Consider the following 21,613-nt stretch of genomic DNA (forward strand, 5'->3'; position numbering starts at 1 on the left):
TTGTCTCTACCACTCATGGCTTCCTCCTCCTCCTCTTCATCCTCTCCCTCCTTCTCCTCCTCCTCCTCTTCACTCATTCCGCGTCTTTCCTCCATCAGCAGCGGCCTGGATGCTCCGCTGGGCTCGAACATGGCTGTGAATCTCGCAAAGAACAGACTGGCCCTGCTCACCGCCTACCAGGACGTCATCGACGAGAGCACCGACACCGACTGGTAAGTCACCACCGGGTCCCCGGTAGGGCCCACGCCGCTCACCTCGCACCTTTGCCGGCTTCAGTCTATGCGAAGGATGCTGGTGTCTGGTGGTTCTCATTTTCTTTCCCTCTTTTATGGAGGATGCGCCGGACATCCATGGCCGAGTCTGTAGCTTTGATTTCGGCGATTGAAATGTGTGCGAACTAGTGAAAGTGTGAGTTTTAGGAGCTTTGCAGAGTCTGCGTAAAAAGCTTTTGTTTGCAGCTATGTATGCGTTGCAGCCAGATGGAAGCAATTTGTGACTTTTTACACAATGTCAGTCTGTGTGTGCGTGTGTGCTTGAGATACTGATGAGCTTCTGCATCCCCAAAATGAGGGCGAGCAAGGAAAGGGGCGAGGCCAGGGTGGGAGTGGGTTGGGGAGGAGGGGGAAGTAAAGAGAGCATCCATCCTCACCCTTGCGGCCTTCAGTGTACTAACATGGCCAACTTTGTGCGTGTGAAGAGAAGATTAACAACACATAATACACATATTCAAAGTCACAAAGGCCTTAAGAGGTCATGTTTGATGCTATGCTTGTGATGATATGTTGTCAACATGCAATTGGGGCGGTTGTGCTGTTAGTTTTAACTTCAGAGCCAAACAATTTTCATGGAATTTTAATTAGCAAAAAGGTACAATTTAATGCTTGGCGTTTTTTGACCAAAATCTCAGAATCCCCCCTGATATTGTTGCTTCAAATCAAAATGGCACACTTCCTTTTCAATGTCAAATTAGTTACGTCAAATTAGCACTATTTTTAGCATTAGCGCTGTTTTCTTCTTCTCGTGATTGTTAATTGGACAACAATGCTCCTGACTGCCACCCTTAGGGTTGGAGTGGAACAACACCATGTCGAAAATAACTCCCTGGCTTCCATCCGCTTGTTTATTCCGTTTGCGAGAGAAAATCCACACGTCCAAATGATTTCATACTTGCCAATATGTGGAAAGCAGAACATAAAATAAAAGTTGGTTCAAGCGCAGCACCAAATAGATTATCGACACTGTTCATGGGACTTCTTTGCCTTCCAAATCAATCAACATGCAAGCATTGTTCCAGTTAGATGGATTGAAGCCACCACTTTTCATGTGCGTGATTAAATCAGCGGTGACAGTTTGATGTTGACAAATCAATATTTGATGCCAGTGTAGCAAAATTGCAGGGGGACTTTTTTTTTTTTTTGAATTATTTTTTAACTATGCCATCTAAGTTTCATAATCAATTGGAAGCTTGGCCATGAAAAAAAGGGTGTGAGGTCCCGTTCAATTGTCCCTCGCTTGGGATTGTGACTAGTTTGTTTATTCCCTCCAGCAGCGAGTGTATTGTGAATTATTTATTCCTTCAGAAGGCCTGATGGTGCCGTAACATTAGCGAAGGTCATTATTGCGTTTTCAGCACAGTTGTAGTTAACGTGTAAGCTGCTCGTCCTTGATTGTGACCCCCGGTCGAGTACAGCAAATGACGTTTCTTGTTGATTTTTGGTGCGTGAAACTGTAAATAGAGCCTTTTCGACTGTTGGCAGCATAACCCGGCTTGTGTAACGACGTAGCTCGGATTGCATATTTTGGTTGGAGTCGATCACAAGATGGGGAAATGAGAATCGGACACATCTGCTTCTGGATCGCTCCGGTCTGGAAATAAGAGGGCGTCTTCTTCATCAATCAATCGACGTCGTCATAAATTTGGGAGGGCTTGGTTGTTGTTGTAGCAAATACACTAAAAAATAAGGAGCATTCCAAAGGGAAGTGGATTGGACTAGACACTTTGGTTACACTTTAAAATGGAAACTGTGCTGTTTTGAAAGTGAACTTAACCTTTTCCTCTTATGAGTTTTTACAATATAAAGATGCCAACAAAAATCCACTTGAGCCATCCTGAAGTGAACTGACGCTCAAAGGCTTCAAAATGGAAACTCAATAAAATCGTCCCTGATACTTTTTGGATCTAACAGATAAAAAAAAATCACTATTTTAGGGGCTGGATATTTAAGAGGGCTTTCTTGATCAATCAGTCGTCATCACAACTATGGCGATTGTGAACTGCTCTGCTCGGTTGTTGTTCACGATCAATACTCATTAGTTTGTGTCCTTCCTTTCCAATCGTTCTGACAGCCTTGACTCATTATTGGCTCGCATTGAAGGGGGAATTTGAGTGAGAACCTTTTTTTCCTAGCTTGGAGCTTCATCTAGCTTCATCTTAGCCCGAAAGTAATGTGATTAAAAGAGTTGTAGTCCCACAAAAAAAAAGATTCTTTCATATTCAAGCCTAAATATTTGTGTTTAAAAGCCATCAAAATGTCGGCGTGACGGCAATGACGCCCGGGGCTTCGGGCCTGCCCCCGTTTTTCACACTTGATGAGATTTGAACAAAAGCAGAGACTTGCAAACACGGCTGACCCCAAACAACACGGAACACCTCCCCGTCGCTCCCCCCACCGCCGCCCTAGTAATGATACACTCATCAACGACGACAAGGAAGGAAGTACGTCATCAATGTTGTTATCACAGCTGATTGGAGATGGATAGCCCGGTTAGGCGATTTAAAAAAGAATTTTTTTGTCTTCAAAATGATTTTTTTGTCACCATCCACCACCGTTAGGGATAAAAACTCTTTCGTAACGTGTTTGCTCTGAGCATACAACTAGCAGGCATTAACCTTGTTATGCAAGAGGGCGAAATCGCTGCAATAAACAACTTTGATGATGAAAATGTCACTTCCTGTTTCTTTTGCATCATTATTTTGTGGCGTGATTAGAATCAGGAATTGTTGCCCAGTTTGGTTTATTTCGTACTACGTGGCCCCTGAAGCTTCTCTTGTTCAGATTAGATGTTTTATAGCTTATATCAAATATTTTAGAAGCTTGCTAGCTCCCTCAGCTAGCCTGCTAGCTGTTGTTAGCATTCATCCTGCTTCTCTGGCTGCCATGTGATGGTTCTTCCTTCTCCGCATCTTCATTTGTCTGTCGTGGCTGCTCAATGTCAAAATGCTGCCTGGGTCTTCTTCTCTTCACCCAAACTGCCCCGAAGCCAGAAGAAAAAGAGCCTCCTCGGCAAACCGCAAATGTCAGACATCAGAGAAGGTTTAGAGAAAAGCGAAGAGAGCGAGCGAGTCAAGGTTATCCGATATCAAACCATCCGTAGACGGTCTGGAATGTCCTCACAGGCCACCCTTCCCCCAAGCCCCCCAAGCCCCCCCTCCAGCTGATGATTTGAAGAAAACAATCATTAGTCAGCAAAAACAGACTTAACGACTCCCTGTCTTCTCTTCAGTGTGACAATCAATGATAATCAATAACTTGTGCTTCCGAAGCAGCTGGGGTCAAATCACAAGGAGATGTTGCTTCCCTTTGACCAGCTGCTTCTTTTAGTCTTTTTGTTGATCGCATCATTAGTCCCTCTAGACTTCACTTTTGGATCATCCACAAACCCTGAATGGGGTCCAAACGTCCGTTAAACATCGGGGAAACACATGATATCGTCTTTTGATATCGTGTCTTGTCAACTTACTGTGGGAAAAAATGTTTCCTTTCGATCAGGCAAGACATTCCGAGTGTCAAGAGGCCCCGCAAAGACTCAAGGCCACAACCGAACAAAGAACTGAAAGAAGCAGGAAAAGGCTCGAGTCTTCTCAAGTGCTGAATGCTCACTTTAGTTATTGCTTTTTTTTTTTTCTTCCTTGGGACAGATTTGAGCAATCACAAAATGGCTTCCCAAAAAAAAAAGTACTGATTCGCTGAATCGTCCGACTTTTACAACCAGCTCCAGTTTCAAACTATTTTTGGATGCTCTTTGTTGTCCCTCCCGTCCTGCTTTCTCTTTTTTGCGTGCTTGAAAATAGCAAAACTACGAGCGCTTGAAAAACACGACTCGTGCCTTTGAGTTTCTCAAGTGTGTGAACATGTCGAACTACTTTCCCGACTTGCGGTTGCTTCTAAGGTTGGAAGTTCAAACCTCCGATGAACAATGATTGTCGATCCAGATCAAGTCAACTTTTGTTATCGTCTCGGCTAACATCTGCGCTCTTCTCGTTACTAAATATTACAGAAGCACTAATGCATAACAGACGTCTCTTTGTGCTCAACTCCTTTTGCTCCAGGCAATGAAGACTAGACCGTGATATTCTCTGGACAGGCCCGCGATCTCTATCTTCCTACCTTTTTTTTTCCTTTTTTTCCTCGGCCTCGAGAGACTCTTGGGTTTCTTTTGTCTGCGAGACAGAAACCTTCATCTCGGCGATTTGTGGTGGATTATTCGAAAGGCTTTCTCTGCTGAACTAAACACGACAAAGAATTACTGACCTACATTTCCAACTTATATTTTAATATCAATTGTATTCATTTACTCCAGCAGTCTTTTCTGTTTATTTGTAGCCTTTCTCAAAGCCACACATTGGTTGTCACCGAATGAACCTCCCAAGCGGCGGAAGACGACGAGTGATTTATTTGGTGTGTAGGATGGAGTTGTGCAGCTCCGGACCCCCCTTTCATGAAAATGAGATTAACAGACATTGATGGGAGAGAATGTGGGCGGAGAAAGGAATTGGATTCATCGGGAGCGACTAATATTCAAACGGGGACTGCGTTTCATTTTGTAGACCTTATGAAAAGCAATTGTGAATGTTAAAGAGGGGTGAGCATACTTTTCTAATTGGATTCTGCGTTAATACCACCGCCATCGTCATAAACGGTCTCATCAGATTCCGACCCTGCATTCCATTTCCATGCGGTCACTCAGGAATGAAGAAGTGAACAAACGCGCGGCCGACTGCTAGCAAGCGTTGCTCTGACTGTGCAAAGTAAAAGACTTAATATGATAAGGAATTTTGTCCGAATGTTAGACGGGAAAACCCACCCGCTGTTTTTTTGTTGATTTACGACTGGGGGGGTTGCACAATAGTTGTCGCTACGCTCTGTGATTTTTACTGCATTTTGAAAGGACAGCCATCTTTCCTTTGTCGTCCTCAGTCTGTTAGCTAGCTGTAAGCATGCTGGCATGTGCACAGTATCTGACAGAAATACATTTTATTATATTTTAATGAACAATACTGAAAACAAAATACCCCGCTTAAGCTAAACTAGCAGCTTCCTGTCTCCACTTGTATCCTTGTCGCCCAGCCGAATGATGCTCTCCAAACAAACCGGCTCAGTGGGGCTTTCCTTCAGCTGGACTTTTTAATTCCAGCGTTTATGTCAGTGTCGCGTGTCCCCCCCCCCCCCTTCCCTCCCTCGTCTATCTGCCGCCATCAATCCCATAAGCCCCCCGGCAGGCGCGTTGGCACCAAAGCAGCTGAGCGCAGCTTGACTCCTCAAACTTGGAGCGTTGTCCATTAGGAGCCACTCGGCGAGCTGCGCCCACGTCAAAACACAATACGAAGAGACAATCTGTCTGATTTGAACCTCCCGCAGTGGCTCCGGAAACAAGCTCAACATTTGCGGTTTTAAGCTCAAAACATTGCTTCTCCCACACATACAAGTCGTACTGCTACTTTCCTATTGGCTGGCGTTTTGGCGCCACCTTGTGGCCTCTTTGGAAAACTACACAAAAACTTCAATGTGTGAAATTGCAAAGTCACTTTGTTTCATGCTCGGTAGATTTTTCCGCATGTAAGAAATGTGGGGCACATACGCGTCAAGTCGCCCGTTAAGCCCCGCCCACTTTGTTTGCGCATCCGTCCAGCTGATCCCCGCATCTCCGGCGGCATCGGGACACTTTTGTCTTTGTTGCGTTTGAGCAGCTGCAACAAAATATGTCGGAATTGTAAAAAATAAATAGTCATTTTATTTCGCAAATGTAATGCATGTCTAAATATTTAATTATGTAATTGGTTTTAAGGAGGGGAGGGGGGAGACAACTAAATGATAGCAGATTCAGGCCTACAGGATTCTTGATTATGTAAATGCTCAGTGGGAGAATGACAAAGTCCTACTTTGCCCACGCCCGCTCTCGCAGAATGGATCTGCACAAGCATACAAAAAGGCCCAACGAAGGAATCGTTTGTGCTCTGAAATGTTTAAATCCATAATCAAATGCAATCAAGTAAGTGGTACTCATTGCATATGCATTTTATGATCACGCCCACCCCCCGGCTGATTTTCACATTATTACCTAATTTCTCTTCTGGAACAAACTACTGTTCAATTTAAAAAATAAGAATGTCAGCAAGACCAAAGTAGTCGAGTCGATGATAATCGTGTTTCCGCTGTTGTTATTTCGAGACTGCGGGATGCAATCTCTCCGAGGATCGAGCCGAGCGAACCGAGTAAACGCGTTTCGGGTCTCAGGTGGACATAAAAAAAAAAGGATGAAATGGATTTGTGGGCTGCGTGTTCTCCGCCGGCACCTGTGTGTTTGATGGTGGGAGCCTTTGAAGGCTTTGCTCGTCCCTCGATGCGTTCAGCTGCAGGCGGATGGACTACAAGACGATTTTTTTTCCAATGCCCCTGTAATGTTAGCCATCTTGCCTCTAGCCAGATGGGACACTAATAATGCCAAGGCAGCTGCGGCCTTTGTGTTTGATGGGAAGATAATTGCTCGGGAATCGGCCGATCAATGGGCAAAAACAAAACTGGTAAAAAGAAATCATCCCGCCGCCCCTCCCTGCCATGTCGTGGTGTTTAACTAGGATTTGGATGGCACGCGTGTGTCTGCGGAGCAAAGGATTTGGCTAAACATGTTTGACCCCAGCAGGGGTGAAAGCTCGGGTTGGGACCCCCCCCCCCCCCCAAGTGGACTAGAGACTCATAAACCAGACTCCCCCGTCACTCCTCATTTAATCTCCACTGAAGTTGTCACGATACTGAACCAACCCGAATCGTAACCCCGTGGAAGAACAAGACGACGGACATGAAGACGGATGCCCGAGTGGCTTCATTCCCGACGTGTTGAGATAAAAGCGCCAGAGCGCAAAAGAACAAACGCTGCTGGAGAATTGCTATTTCGGGGCCTTTCATAATAAGAAGTAAAAGATCAGCAGTCCTGCCGCGCAAGCTCCCGCCTCCTGCCGTCCTTGGATTGTCTTCCCGTCGACTCACCGTTTTGTTTACCTTCCGTATTCTGGCGCTTTGAAAAGAATCCAAATAAACGTAATGACGCAACTCTCCTCTTGTCAATGATTACGTTCCATTTGCTAAATACTCAGAGAGCCAAATTACCGAATAAGCCAAACAACAGATTGCAGCTTGGCCTGCCGTTTGCTGAGTTCAGCACTCTGTCGCTTTGCAGTGAAGTGTGCGCTTCGAGATGGGGGGGGGGGGGGGGGGCTGAGGCCCACTGGGGCATTGTGGGTAGTTTCCACACAGGTTTCACTCGCTCTGCCTGGATACAAGCTGCTTTGTCATTTTCATTCCATTTTATTTGAAATGAATACGACGACGTGTCTCTGGCCATGTCTTGTGCCCCGAAGCTGCCGGCGATCTGTTTTCTCAGCCTGTTTGCTTCCGACAATCAGCCTCGAGGCTATTTGAGCACGATCACGGCTCAATGTGCACCACAAAAGAGCTGCTTATGAATATTTCAAATTGGATCAATTCTTTCTTTGGTTTCCTTGACTGGAATAAGAAGATGCATCCGTAAATGGTGACATGAGAAGAAATCACAGATTGAAACGTTCTTTCTCTCTTTTTTTTTCTTTTTTACGCTTGACACGTCCATCTTGGACCATCTGGGTCCAACCAACTGCTCCTGTCGCTCTTCTCCGTATGCCCGACACATGAGTCTGCAAACAGACATAAGCCAAGACAGACTGAAGGAACACCTCATCAAATTTTATATATATTTAAATTTGCAATTCTATTTTGATGTGATGAAGCAAAAAGTCAAGATTTTTTTTCCAAATTTCTCAAGACTTGAAAAGCAGCAGTCAGAGCCAAAACAAGAGCAATCTGTCCTTGACGAGAAACGCAAACAATCACGATCCCGAGGTGGTACGTGATTGGTTGAAAATGAGGAAGTGAGAGACGAGATGACAAAACTCCCGACAAACATGCGGTCCAAGTGAAAATTCAATCTCCGAACTTCAGAACCGGCTGTGCAGGGCAGAATGCCGGAGCGACAGAGGCCTAAATCATTTATGGAAGCGAATACATCGACTATTGTCGGCCGTAATTGAGTTGGAATGAGCTCGGGAATGAGCGCCAACCGGTGCGATGATGTCACTGCCGGCTCCGACTCACTCGCTCGCTCATCATTGGGCCCAGATGCCGCCTGAGCCTAACCGAGCTTGCCTCCGAAGAGAAGCGTCACGCCGAGTCGAGAAAAGAAACAAAAGCGCCGATTAAATCAATGTCAGGGGCCGTTTCATTGTCAAACGACACAGATTCGATTGTCTCTGGAAATAGAAATGATTCACTGCTGCTCCTCTCGGTCGTTTAAGTGCTCTGATCTTCTCGCTTTGTTGGCCCACAAGCTGCCGTATCCCCGACGCAGAGAGATTAGAATTATTTTTTTTTATTGGCAGAGTTTGTGTGTTACACAAAATAAGGCTATTATGTAAAGCATGAAGCCGTACTTGTCCATTTGATCCCACCAGAACCTTCACAGCGATATCCGCATCTGAGATCAATCTCGGTCACATGACTCGGTCGGTCCATCCTGGTGTGGATTTCAGGAGCCCAAAAAAGGATTGCAAAACATTTGATACCAAAAGCTGAAGAGATTTTTAGAGGACTACACCAGCTCACCCTTTGCTCTCTCTGTATTCCTCACCCTAAATCAGTCGCTCCAATATGGGTGTAAATAATAAAGAAGGTGAAGCAGCGCTATCTGTCACTTTGCATAAGAAGCTTTAAATAGCCACGGTGGGCCCAGAATCATCCCGCGAGACGGCACCTGTAACTGAGCTAGTTTGAAACGCAACATCTTCACTTTTTGTTGAAAGAAGAGGATGTGAGCAATTGTTATTTTTATCCATACAGTCAAGCGACGCTTTGAGCGCCACTCCAGTTGATTTGAACCGGTGGCGTGTCAGACGAGCAGGTAAACAAGAGTGACGCTGGCACTCTTACGTCTATTTCTGGTGAACACCCACACGGAGCTGAAAAAGCGCAAAATGAAGAGTTACCGGATCAGCTACCGATTATCCTAGCTTCTTCTATTTCTTCTACTTTTGTATTTTCCGTCAGTCTGGCTGTTTTCCATGAATTGATACCGCGACAGACTTCTCGTGTGTGGGTCAGAAAATCTCGATTATCGTTGTGTGTGTTGATTTCCCATTTAAAATAATTGGTTATAAAAGATATCCGATTATCCGCATTCAAAGGATGTCAGCGAATTAACGAGCGGACGGAACATCCGTTTATCTGGCTCTTCTTCTGCTCCTCCTTTTTGTTTCCAGTCAGACCAAGTCAACAGTATGTTTTATTCATGCTGCTAGAGGCTCCTCACTTGATTTGTGTTCAAGGACACAGCGCCGTCCATCCGTCCGTTGGTCTCGCCCGGTCAGCCGGCTCTATCGCCCTCGTAACGCTTCCTGTTTTCACCGCAATCGGAGAACGTTATCGATTAAACGAGAAGATTGTGCGCTTTGTTGTTGCTCTGAAGTTTGGCTTTCTGAAGCACTGGTGGATTTGTTGTTTTAGGAAAGACAAACCGTTTAAAGAGTAGATATGAATTTTTTAAAGGGGAAAATCCTAAACAAAGTGTTGACATGAGCAGATGTTTGTGAGTCATGAGTTGTTCCTCAAAGCCAGCTGACTTTTTTTTTAGCCTGTTTTAACACTGCATGTTGATACTTCATCACATTACGAGATGCTTGGAAGTCAAGAAAAAAAAATGTGACTCAATTATCGCAGCTTAAGTGCTTTTCCACCCGCTTCCTCGTCTTTGATTTACTGTAGCGACAGATTGTTGCCACTAGAGGGCGTGTCGGACATTGATGTGTGTGCATACAGTTGCTAAACTTCTGAGATTGACCGTCGCGACAGTAGGAGATGTTTATTGCGAGCCTAATTTACCCAGACTACGCTATGGCACGAAAAACGAGGGGGGGGTTGTTTTGTTGTAGCGCCTGTTGTTGGTCGCCAGCAGCTTTTCTCGCCATCAACAATCCCGATAGAAAGATAAACAGGGTCTGGCCCTGCAGGGAAAACACCATGTTGAGGACCTCATGTGGTGTCTTGGCATGGAGCTGTGGCAACCTCATTTGCTGATGCTCTACATTGAGTCAAACAAGCTTATTTTGCTATTAGGCTGCAATTTACCCGATTGGACTATAGAGGATAAAAAAAGGGGGCGTGGCTGAGGGCGGACAACCTGTGAGAAAATAGTTTTTATTTGTCACGGTTTCACTTGTCTGGCATCCGAAAGGTTTGTTATTTACTGACGTGTAAACCTCGCTAAGATATTTGTGTAACAATGTAACGTTATTGAAATTTTGGCGATTTTGGCGAACGGTGACTGGAGTGGGCGTGTCTGCGTGTGATTGACAGCTCGAGGGCCAGGAGGCGCATCTCATCTGTTTGGGCATCCTCCCACTTGGAAGGCCTTTCTCTCTCACACACATTTTTTTCTTTCTTTTTTTTTTTTGAGTGGTGGAAGTAATTTCATTTCGAACACTGCCAGCGCCGCTGCATGATCACTTACGAGCATCATAATGCTTCATGGCAGCCGCATGAAGTGAAATCGCGTGAATTGGATAAAATGATTTCGTTCCATTTGGCGCGGCCATTCCATCCTTTTCTTCCTCACGTCATTTCTATGCCGTAGCAAAATGATAGCTCATTATTTGACACGAAAGCATCAAGTGTGATGGGGGATTTTTTTTTTTTTACTTGCCTGCCTGTTGAAATTCATAATTTACGAAATTTAAAAATGCTCAGATGTGTTTTTTTTAGTTCTCTTTATCCCGAATGAAGTAAATTGAACAAATCTGTCGTTTTCTCTTCTCTCTTACATGTCTCTTCTCTGCCATCTGATCTTATCAGGTAAGAAAATGCTTTTTATTTACAATATTATCACAAACAAGCACACACTTGACCTCCATTTTGATCACATGGCGCCAAATGATCCAAATGTAACCCTATTCAACACTATCAACCTCGGGGATGTATTTTCTCCCCGAGAAGCCTCGCCAGTGTCGATATATGGGGGCGCCGCTTAAAGGTCCAGCGCTTAGTCCTGCTGGGAACACTGGGAGCCTTTAATGACAAATCGATGCGACGGGGGACACGGAGCTTGCAAAGGTCTCGGCAAAGTGCAAGCCGACCCGGACGATAAACTTGATAACAACAATAAAAAAACTAGCTGGACTGCAGTCACAATCAAACGTGGTAATAGATTATTTTATTGTTGTGACCAATCTGTGACATTTGCTTTAATAGCGCAGAGATAAATAAGACCATAAATGAAGGCCTCCACTTTTTAATCAACAAAACAAAACAGGGTGTAGCTGCAATAATTGATATAAATATTGTTTTACTTTCGTTTCACAAGACAGAATATGTTGTAACGTTGCTAACCAAAACAGCAGCACCTAGCAAAAGAAATGTGTACAACTAAAAGAACGGAACAGCGTGAAGGCAATTTCCATCTGAGCGTGGGCAGGACAAGATGAAAAAAAAACTAGAGTAGCGAGCAGGCGAGAGGGAAAAGGCCTCGCTGGCTCGCTGCCTACGCCGACCCGGCCTATCAAACGAAATGGCGGCTCACAAAAGCCACTCTGTGTGAGTCCTTGTTTTGTTTTTTAAGAGCAGCTCCCCTCGCGCGACACGGACGGACGTCTCTGTCGGAGGCGACTTGACGCCCGCCGCCGCGTCTCAATGAAAACTATTCGGCCCACACATGAGCCACTTTTTGTTGCCAGCCGATTAAACATGAATACTAAACTGGAATACAAAACCAAAACACCTGCTGGTTTGTCTAAAACATCTCAAAATAGAAAAAGCGGCAGCGTCTATCGCCCCAGAACATCAGGTCCCACTCAAACACTCGCGTCGCCCCAGTCCAAACATTCTCGGCGGCCTCGCTCTTGTTTACACTCGCTCGCATGGCAACGGCCCAACTATTGTGCGGGTCAGCGCTCGGACGCCATTAGCCCCGTGAGCGGAGGGGAGGATTTGCAGGAAGTCCACCATGAGCTCAATGCCGCACAAAGGGACGCTGTGAAGGCCGTCCGCAGTCACGAACATTGCGGGAGTTTCCTATATTGTCCACGTGTACTCCTAAAATATAATTAGTTGTGATTTTACTTGATTTGGAGGGCATTTGAAGTATTTCTGGAATGAAGGACTTGCTTGTTCACTCCCTCAAGGGAGGGACGCACTCTCGCCAGCCGAGACCTTTTGCACAAAAAGGTCGGGAAAGAAATTTGCCTTCGTAAACTTGCACATATGCTGAAAACAGAATAGAAACATTTTGTCTTGTACGTGTGCTGCTTTCATTTCACTTTTTTGTACACGCGAGATGCGTCACGTGGTTATTGCGACACCGCTCTCACCGTTTCAACTTCCTTTTGATCTCGAATCGGAGTTTTGCGATTTTGTCTCGTCCTTCACAGCTATCTGAGATCATAATTGCCTTTCTAACACTCCACAGCGCGTTTGCAATGAGCTAAGTGTCTCTGCGCCTCTTTTGTGAGCGCCGACATGTTGCTGACCCAGACAATCTAACGAACCACAGCCAAAAAACATCGATGGAAAAATCTTGCTCAATTCGCCGCCTCAGCTGCTGCCGCCGATTCTGCTGGTGGTTTGGCCGCGATCGGATTCCCATCTGGTCAATTCATTTTTAGCCCCGCAAACATCTGCGTGACGTTGTCGCGGGGGGAAAAGCGAAAGTAGCGCCAGCGGTGCAGATAAAGCATCCCACTGATGTTTTATGGCGATAACAAATACATCCTCTTAGCTCAATGCTAACAAATAATGCAAACTGCAATAGACAGGCTAACAAATAGCCACCCTGTTTAAAACCTTCAGCAATGGATATGTGTGCATACCTGGAGAGACAATATTTATTTTTTTTACTCCCGACTCTTTTTTCAAGTCCAGTTCAGACTGTAATTTGAAAGAAAATTGCTTTCACTTGAGTACAGAGTGTGAGTGTGTCTACTTGTGGGTCGCTTCCCTTGTCTTACTCATCACCAATGAATTCCCCCTCCTTCACGTCTGTGTGTTCACTCCATTGCTTGTGCATGAAGTCACCGCTATGGTTTTTTGCGCAATAAATAACACAATCCTGTCTCCACTTTTCTCTTACTCAGTTTTTTTCCCCCCCCAGCTGTTTGAGCATAACTCCCTAAGCGGCTGCATGCTTTTGCCATTGAAGGAGACATTTTGCTTTTTTTTTTTTTTTTTATGGTGGACTGGTTCTCGCCATCTCGCCAGCAAATGTATGCATAACACAGTTGCGGGGGGAGTAAAGACAATGAAAGCACGGCCATTCACCGCATGTGAATTCATTAATTCCGACTTGAAACTCTTGTCTGAGATTCTTTGGGCAGAGGTTGTCATGGTAACAGAAGCAAGGCTTTGCTCTTTAATGTTCACATCAATTGCACAACCTGATTGAATCATAATTAAATCATATTGCGTTGACATTGTTCAAATGCGTGTTCAGATCAAGCTGAACTCTTCCCATTCGTCATAAATATGAATATGATGACATTTTTTTGCTCATCTCCACCACATAATGAGATTAAATGTAATCAAATGTCAGTCAAATGTTCCAAGAGTTTTAATGAATTGGACTCACCGTTTCAATACTTTTGACGGCTCACTCAACTCGGTGAAAAGATCTCTGTCGCCCTCTGGTGGCATTTCGCTGCATATGTCTAAACTCAGACTTCTCCACGTTAGTAGGCCACAATAAAAGAAACGAAAATACACCGCCCCCCAGCCCCCCCCCCAAATCTACATTTATATTACCTGGATATTAATGCAAATATTTCAGTTTTGCCATTTTTATTCCAAGTAATTATTCTGATATTACAAATACATCAGGGATTGTCTGTTCCATAAGCAGCCTCTTTCCAAACTATGAATGCGTTTTTCTTTTCCACTATCCTCGTCCTATCTTTAACGCCACCGCTAGCCTCCGGTCACAAACTGCTGTTGCCTACATTACAGCGAGAGGTGGGTGGGGGGCTTGCACCCGGTTACCATGGCGACACTCCCAAGTGGCCTGTCTCTTTTTTTTTTTCCATGCTGCTAATGGGAAATAAAGACCCGGAATTGAGGTGCTTGGACAAAACTATAAAAGGAGAGAAATGTGAGGAAAATTCCACAAGCTTGTGATTAATCTGATTAGTTTTGTCCTTTGCAATCACTTACCACCACTTATTCTCGACTCTTCTTATTCTTTTTTTTTTTGTCTTCATCAGTCCTCTTTTGAAATTCGTCCAGTACCATGATTTGACAGTCTCAACATTTTTCTTGGAGCAGTTTCTGGGTCACGGGGGTTGTGTATGAATAATAAACAGCTGTCTGCTTTTTGCCGAGAATTATTTATAAGGCACCGTCTCATTAGTAACCTGCGTCTCATCTCGTCCTTCTTTTGTTTTTTCTTTTTCCGTCGATATAAAGAGAAAAGTGGGATATGCTGATTAGCTGATTGCTAACAAATGCTTCAATGAGTGTTTGTCTTCACGTGTCCAGTTTTGCTTCTCTCGCCAAAAATCAGCTGAGACAGTTCCAGCTCTGCCGTGACCTTTATGAGAACAAGCACGATAGAAATTGGATGGAATATCATCCAAAACGGAGGGAAATTTATGATGTCTGGAGCACATTTTTGTTAGCACATTATTGATAGGATGGGGCTGGTAAATGATAAGAAGGACGTTGATTTTTTTTTTTCCCCCCGAGCTGGGTGACTAAGCAGAAAGAGAATCAGTGAGGGAGGGAGGTCAGCACAAAGTCAGACAAGCGCCGCAGGCTGAAATAGCGTAAGGTCAGCCAGACCGGCTGCTAATTGCACCCCCACGAGGCACACGCACGTCTAACACAAAATGTTGTTGCTAACCAAAACAGCAGCACCTAATACGTTTCTGTGTAGAAATAAAACCCTAATGTGGTCTTGTGTTTTGTTTCCAGGGCCTTGTACACGTACGAAGATGACAGCAACGACTTGACGCTGGCATCATCAGGAGGTCATCATTTCCGTTTGATCCGCTGCTTCCGTTTTAGCTGACGTTTATTGACGACGATTTTTCTTTCCACTGCAGGGGGCGGCCTGGCAGAGATCACGTTGACTTTTGATCACGCCCGGGTGATGTACGGCTTCTGCAGCCTGAAGGAGCCCAATGCTGCCCTGCCGCGATATATCCTCATTAACTGGGTAAGTTTAAAAAAAAAATAAAAATAAAAAACACACACATAGCCTCCAAATTTTTTTTTAAACACACAGAAAAGCTTTCAATTCAGAAAAACAAACTATAGAAGAAATATTTGCTATGCTAACAGTTAGCAAGATAGCCACTTGTATTAGGATAATCCAGAACTTCCAACCAGAGCTAAAGCTAACATGCTAACAGTTGGAATAAATAACGCTTTGTGTCATTACGTTTTATCACCGTGACGCAGCACACGAGCTTCTCAGGAACACTCTCTTCACCGAGTCAGCGGTGTTCTTATTGAGTTTTATGACTTTACTTCCAGGTTGGAGATGATGTTCCCGATGCCAGGAAGTGCGCCTGTGCTAGCCACGTGGCCACCATTGCAGACTTCTTCCAGGTAATCTTCATGAAGATCCGATGACAAATTCGATTTACGTCAGTTTCTCGCATCCGTGGGAAATTGAGCGGACATGTCTAGCATGACAACATGCACCAAAAAAGAATCCACGCTGCAAATTAAACAGGAAGGGGCAGCCATTTTGGTTGGAGGCGGCCATTTTGGGCAAGTTGGGCATTTTCCTGTGCACGTCATTACTAAAAAAAAGGTTTCCACATTCATGATGGAATATTCTATTTGGGAAGCAAGCGTGTTAAACGTGGTAGGATGATCAAAGAAGAGCGTGTGAGCTCGCATGACTAATACTGTCACTCTTTTAAGTGATATATGTGCGCGCTACACCTGGCGGACGGCCTATTTTTTGGATTTGCCGAGCCGTTCAAAGGAATAAGATTAAAGCAGCGGTGAACGGGATTGTCCACGTTTATGTCAGCACTGAGCATTTTTTGCGCCCCTTCTTCAGGGTGTGGCCGTCATCATCAACGCCAGCAGTCTGGACGACATCGACCCGTCCGCCATCGGACAGCGTCTCACCAACGGGGCGACGGTGGCGGCCAGTCCCGTCCTGAGCCGTCTGAAAACCAGAGAGGAGGAGCTCGCAGACGTGGTATTAGGCGGGGAACGAGGCTGATACGATTAACGCCGATTACAATACGATTCAAAGTTGCGCTATTTAATCGAAGTAGGATCAGTGGTTTTTGTCATCTTTCACACAAATGTTTTTTCTTTCTGTTCTTTCTTCCCCCCGGGAGAAGGGCGCGGTATACCAAAAGACCAACGCAGAGGTGGAGATGAAGAAAATCAATCGAGAAGAATTCTGGGAGCAGGCCAAGGTTGGTGGAGCAAACCCCAATAAACAAACAATCATCACACTGTTGGCGAGACGTGGATTTTTGGTGTCCAGCGCGAGGAGGAGCTGAGGAAGGAGGAGGAGAGGAAGAAGCTGTCCGAGGAGCGTCAGCGTTTCGAGGAGGAACGAATGGAGCTGGAGCGGAAAGAGCAGGAGAACCGAGAGAGGAGGTACCACGAGCGAGAGAGGCAGATCGAAGAGCACAGGTGGACCGCATTCTCTCAGAGCTTAGTTTAAAAAAAAAAAAAAAAAAGACATCATCATAATTTCATGTTGTGCTTTGTTTATTTAGGAAGAAGCTACAAGAAGAAGAGGAGGCCAAAGACAGGTTGCAGACTCAGACCACCTTAGTAAGTGGCCGTTGCCATGACAACGGGACAACAGCATTCTCCAGACTGGAACTCATTTTGTATAAAAGTCAAATTAACTACAAAGAATGGAATTGTGATTTCCGCAGCCTGCAGAGCTGAGCATCGATGACCTCAGCCTGGACAAGAAGGAGTCTGAAGTGGAGGTATGCTCAAACTTTCCTTTTGTCACAATTGTTTGTTTTTTTATATAATCATGCCAAACATGCAATTAAAAACAAAACTTGTCGCATCCCTCTTACATGTTCAGGAGGCGAAAGCCATCATAGCTCAGCGGTCAGGAAACCCCCGCGAGTTCTTCAAGCAGAAGGAACGAGCCATGACCATCAGTGTCGACACCTCACCTGTCACTATCCACCGCGCCGGTAATTGAGAACGCTCACCAGACTTTGCAAATATCAAAATAATAAATCTTCCACCTCGCCACTATGTCAACAAACTTTTAGCGTCGGAAATCGGAAGTCTGTTGGCTCCATTGTGAAAAAGGCCCTGCCTCCCTCAGTGTTTCTATGGCAACTGCTCATCAAGTTGTCATGTGGCCAATTTATTTATTTTTTTTTACTTGACACTGCGCTTTACGCTTGCTGGAAGGTTTGGATTTTTCTTTTTCTGCTATTTATTGACACAAAAGGAAGAGGAAGAAGCGGCCACATTTCATTTTCTTGCATGCAATCTGCACTGTGGGCGTGTGCAAGCGCACTAACCTCCTCCTCCTCTTTTCTCTTTCTTTTCCCTCCATTTAACCCCAACCATCTTTTTACTTACTTCACGATGACCCCCCCCCCCAACCCCATTTCGTGTTTCTCCCTTGGTTACGTTGCTTGCGTCTTTATGTCGGCTGTGTGTGGGCGTGACTGCGTGTCGCACTCCCCCCGTGGCCCAAACCCGCCTCCCCCCCCGCTAGGCCGCTTGGACAGCCCCTTCTTGAGACAGCAGCACAGTCCCAGCAGCCCCACTTCGACTCCCCCGCCCAGGGGTGCGTCACCCCTGCGCACCAGCGCGCCACACGCACGGACGCACCGCGCCGCCGGTAGGTACAGCGCTTTTTCCCGGACGGAAGACGGAGGAGGAGCCAATTGAGAAAGCCGATAGAGTGTTTCACTTTCGTTTCTTACCTGTGAGTGTCTTCCGCACCTCTTTTGACTTTTGTAGCACTTTAGCGTGGTGTGCTGTTGTGCCCCCTAGGGGACAACGACGAGCAAGCCAGCGGGGAGCGCAATGTGGCCGCCGTCTCGCCCATCCCCAAAATCGTCACCACGCCCATCAAGGAGGACGCCAAGATGGAGAACGACTTCGCATTTGACTGGGGTGAGTAACCGAAATATTTTGTCGAATCAACCGAGATCCAAGTCGTATAAGCCAATCGTGTTTATCGCTCAGAGCCAAAGCAGGAGCAGAAAGCTCCGGTCCAGGAGTCCAGCACCGCCAAGCCGGTACAGAGCGTGGCCCCCCGGGCCCGCGAGCCCGCCGCCTTCTCCGCGTGGGATTCGACTACAGACGGCCTGGCGGACGTGTGGGACGCCGCCCCCCCGGCCGAGCCCCCCCGCGCCTCTTCCAATCTGGTGGACCTGATGGGCGACCCGCCTCCCGGGGACCTCGTGGACGGCGCCGGCGGCGGTCGCTCGCAGCCGCTCCTCAGCTTCGACGACGTGATGGACGGCGGCCTGTGCTCGGCGGCCGACGACGACCCGACCAGCCTGGTGGACGTCGACGCCGCCGAGCAGATGACGCTTAGCTATCAGCATGCGCTGCAGCACGCCACCAGTGACGGTCAGACGCTCATGACCAATGGCGAGATGCTGATGAAGGAAGCAACTCAGGTCTGTTACACTCCTTGATATTTCACAGGATTAATAATTAATACCCTCAATTGTGTTCTCATAGGCAAGTGAAGGCTACTTCAGCCAATCGCAGGAGGAGGAATTCGCCCAATCAGAGCAGGGCTCGGCAAAACCCGCACCTGTCTTTTATAACAAGCCACCAGGTTAGTCTGTTGCAATGCCTTTCTCTCCCAGTCTAATGCGGTGTTGTAGTGCCACCTAGTGGTTCAGGAATTCATTCCACTAATATTCTTTTTTATTTCCTCATTTGTTTTGCAAAATAAATCCAAAGCCAAACGCTGACTGTTGCTCTGTGGTGTTTGTAGAGATTGACATCACGTGCTGGGACGCCGACCCCGTGGCGGACGACGACGACGACTAGCCGGCCGGCAAATCGGGGGCCAAAAGGCTGAAAATGAGCAAGTGCGCTTCATAAAAAGAAACCGATTTTTCTATGAAAAAAAATACAAGAAAAAAATGTAAAAACACAAGGAAACAAAGGAAAAGGTCTGGAACGAAAACGACGTGTGTATCTTTTTTTTTTTTTTTTTTTGAGCAAAATAACAGTAGCTGAGCAAGCGGGTGTTTCGCTATAAGACTTTTTTCTGTGTGTTTATTTATTTCTTTTTTCTTTTTTTTGCTATGCAGATGTAATAACCAGGATGTTCATGAGATAGCTCAGTGCTATGTAAAGCTATTTGAGCATTTATTCACTATCCAGTTTAAGGTCCACATACTAGTACACCTTTTTCTCACTAGCAAAGACGACTGAATTGTACTTGTATCGGGTTGTTGTTTTTTTTTTCCACTACTTTCAATTTATCAGTGTGTAATTAAACCTGCGCTATACTCACAAAAGTGACTCGAAGGCATTTCTGCTTACTAGTTGGACAATTGCAGGTGAGGCGACACTGCACTAGTAGACACTTACTAGTGGAGACAAAGAGTGGACTAGTAGGTGGACCTCATGAAAATCAAGGATGCGCTCTTTGTTGAACACGTTAGTGTTTGACAACTGCCTGCTACTAGTGCATCTAGTAAGATGATCAAATTTTACTAGTTAACATCTAGAGCTTGACGATAATATTTGAGCATTTATTCAATATTGGATAAATGGTCTTCAGCTGCCTTTCTTCTCATTTTGTCCGAGTTGCTTAATCTTGTATTTAGTCAGCCTGAGGCTAAATATTTATTTATCTATCGCATGGAAAGCAAAATATCATTTTTTTTTTTTTATTTTGCGGCTATAAGCGTCTCAATTTCGGTGCATTTTTCTCTTTAAGCAGCGTCGGACTCAATTGTGAAGTTTGCCCTTTTTTTTTATGTATTTACAGATAAAAAAAAAACAAAGCATCCTGATGATTATACTGTAGATATTTTTCCAGGTTTTTAGAAGATTTTTTTTTTTTAATAGCAATGAACATGTTGCACAGTAACAGAAATAGTTTGGACATGTTGATTTGAATTTGATCAAACCGTTAAATGGGTTGAAAATTCAAAGACAACCAAATATCAAAAACAAAATGTGCTACAATTGACATTCAGAACACTTTTGAAATATTGGCAACAACGTTGTTTTAGTCTCTCTTTTTTTGCTGTATAAAAACTGTAGAAAATTTAAACTAGGCAATAACAATAATATTAATGTTAATACTCCATGTGTGTGCGTGACATCATCGGGCTCCTTGTGACGCTCACGTCAACATCAGTTCATAAGTATGCAACTTTTACTTTGCTGTTTTAGTTCATTGTTATGTTTTTTTGAACTGATTTTTAATCTTACAAAAGATTTGTAAAGTCGTTATGCGAGGAAAAAGTCCTAAAATCACAAGGAATATGAGTTGAAATTACAACCTTATCATAGAATACTTTCATGTAATATTCCTCTTAGTGCTACCACTCAATTTTAGGACTTTTTCCCCTACAAAAATAAAAACCTGATTTTGACTTTACAATTTTAGTGTATTCAAATCTGGTCGTGAAAAGAAATGTTTAATTTATTTGGGCCTTATGGGCAATGAGAAGAGTTCAAATAATAAAGTAATAATGCCATTAAATTAGAATTTGAATTGAAATTGCTTTTCTTTTCCTCTGAGGATGCCTTTAATCTCTCTCTGTCGCACACACACACACACACACACACACACACACACACACACACACACACACACACACACAATGTTTTACTCCACTTTGAAAGGTTGGAGCTGCTGGTAGTTTTCATGATATCACGGATGGACAGCTGTTTGAATAATCGACTTAACATGTAAGCAACCTACAATAGACGTCATGTTTTTTCATTTGTCACAATCTGTTCTCAAAAAATGTCCAGCCTTGCATTCAAATTAAAATTGTTTTCTAAAGGTGCAACCGGTCTGTTTCTTTTGATTGATTTTATTTAGGCGAGTGTTTTGCACGACATGTATAATCGTGTATGTGTATAGTATGTACTATAAAGTATTATGTGTACATACTGTATACTTCTATATGCTTCTTGTATGTATATATACTGTGTGTGTTGTCATGACAACGGCATAGTGCGGCAGAAAATGTGTTCGCATGTGTTCCACTGGTAAACGAGGCCATTGAGCAGGTTGCCAGGCAACGCATCCCCTTATTGAAAAATTGGATTATTGTGTAATAAAACTCGTATGAGAATGTGTTTGAACTCATAATGCAAGT

General features: G+C 44.7%; 1 protein-coding gene and 1 long non-coding RNA gene across 7 annotated transcripts; one reads left to right on the forward strand and one right to left on the reverse strand.

The window, feature by feature from the left end:
- dbn1 (drebrin 1) lies at nucleotides 1-21,301 on the forward strand. 6 transcript variants are annotated; one of them, XM_037269492.1, is made up of 15 exons: nucleotides 1-212; nucleotides 15,255-15,310; nucleotides 15,386-15,498; nucleotides 15,819-15,893; nucleotides 16,357-16,500; nucleotides 16,646-16,726; nucleotides 16,798-16,949; nucleotides 17,036-17,093; nucleotides 17,201-17,257; nucleotides 17,356-17,476; nucleotides 18,016-18,141; nucleotides 18,297-18,419; nucleotides 18,492-18,931; nucleotides 18,996-19,095; nucleotides 19,258-21,301. In XM_037269492.1, the coding sequence occupies exons 1-15, from the start codon at nucleotides 16-18 to the stop codon at nucleotides 19,311-19,313; spliced, it is 1,899 nt and encodes a 632-aa protein (XP_037125387.1). In that variant the 5' UTR covers nucleotides 1-15; the 3' UTR covers nucleotides 19,314-21,301. The 6 variants fall into 6 exon arrangements, with proteins under 6 accessions (XP_037125387.1, XP_037125389.1, XP_037125388.1 ...); XM_037269494.1 differs by having other exon boundaries at nucleotides 17,362-17,476; XM_037269493.1 differs by having other exon boundaries at nucleotides 16,649-16,726.
- LOC119133539 lies at nucleotides 7,850-8,918 on the reverse strand. Its single transcript, XR_005100154.1, has 2 exons — nucleotides 8,741-8,918; nucleotides 7,850-7,948 (listed from the first exon to the last, which is right to left on the reverse strand). It is a non-coding gene; the product is annotated as an uncharacterized LOC119133539 (long non-coding RNA).
- Nucleotides 21,302-21,613: the final 312 nt, after the last annotated feature.

This window comes from Syngnathus acus, chromosome 14 (assembly GCF_901709675.1).
Source record: "Syngnathus acus chromosome 14, fSynAcu1.2, whole genome shotgun sequence".
Taxonomy (NCBI): domain Eukaryota; kingdom Metazoa; phylum Chordata; class Actinopteri; order Syngnathiformes; family Syngnathidae; genus Syngnathus; species Syngnathus acus.

What these genes read in the sequence shown, in the direction of transcription:
- dbn1 (XM_037269492.1), top strand. Translation starts at nt 16, where the DNA reads ATGGCTTCCTCCTCCTCCTCTTCATCCTCTCCCTCCTTCTCCTCCTCC. An exon ending in TGTCACTATCCACCGCGCCG is followed by an intron (nt 17,477 to 18,015) that starts GTAATTGAGAAC and finishes CCCCCCCGCTAG; the next exon opens with GCCGCTTGGACAGCCCCTTC. An exon ending in CTTTTATAACAAGCCACCAG is followed by an intron (nt 19,096 to 19,257) that starts GTTAGTCTGTTG and finishes TGGTGTTTGTAG; the next exon opens with AGATTGACATCACGTGCTGG.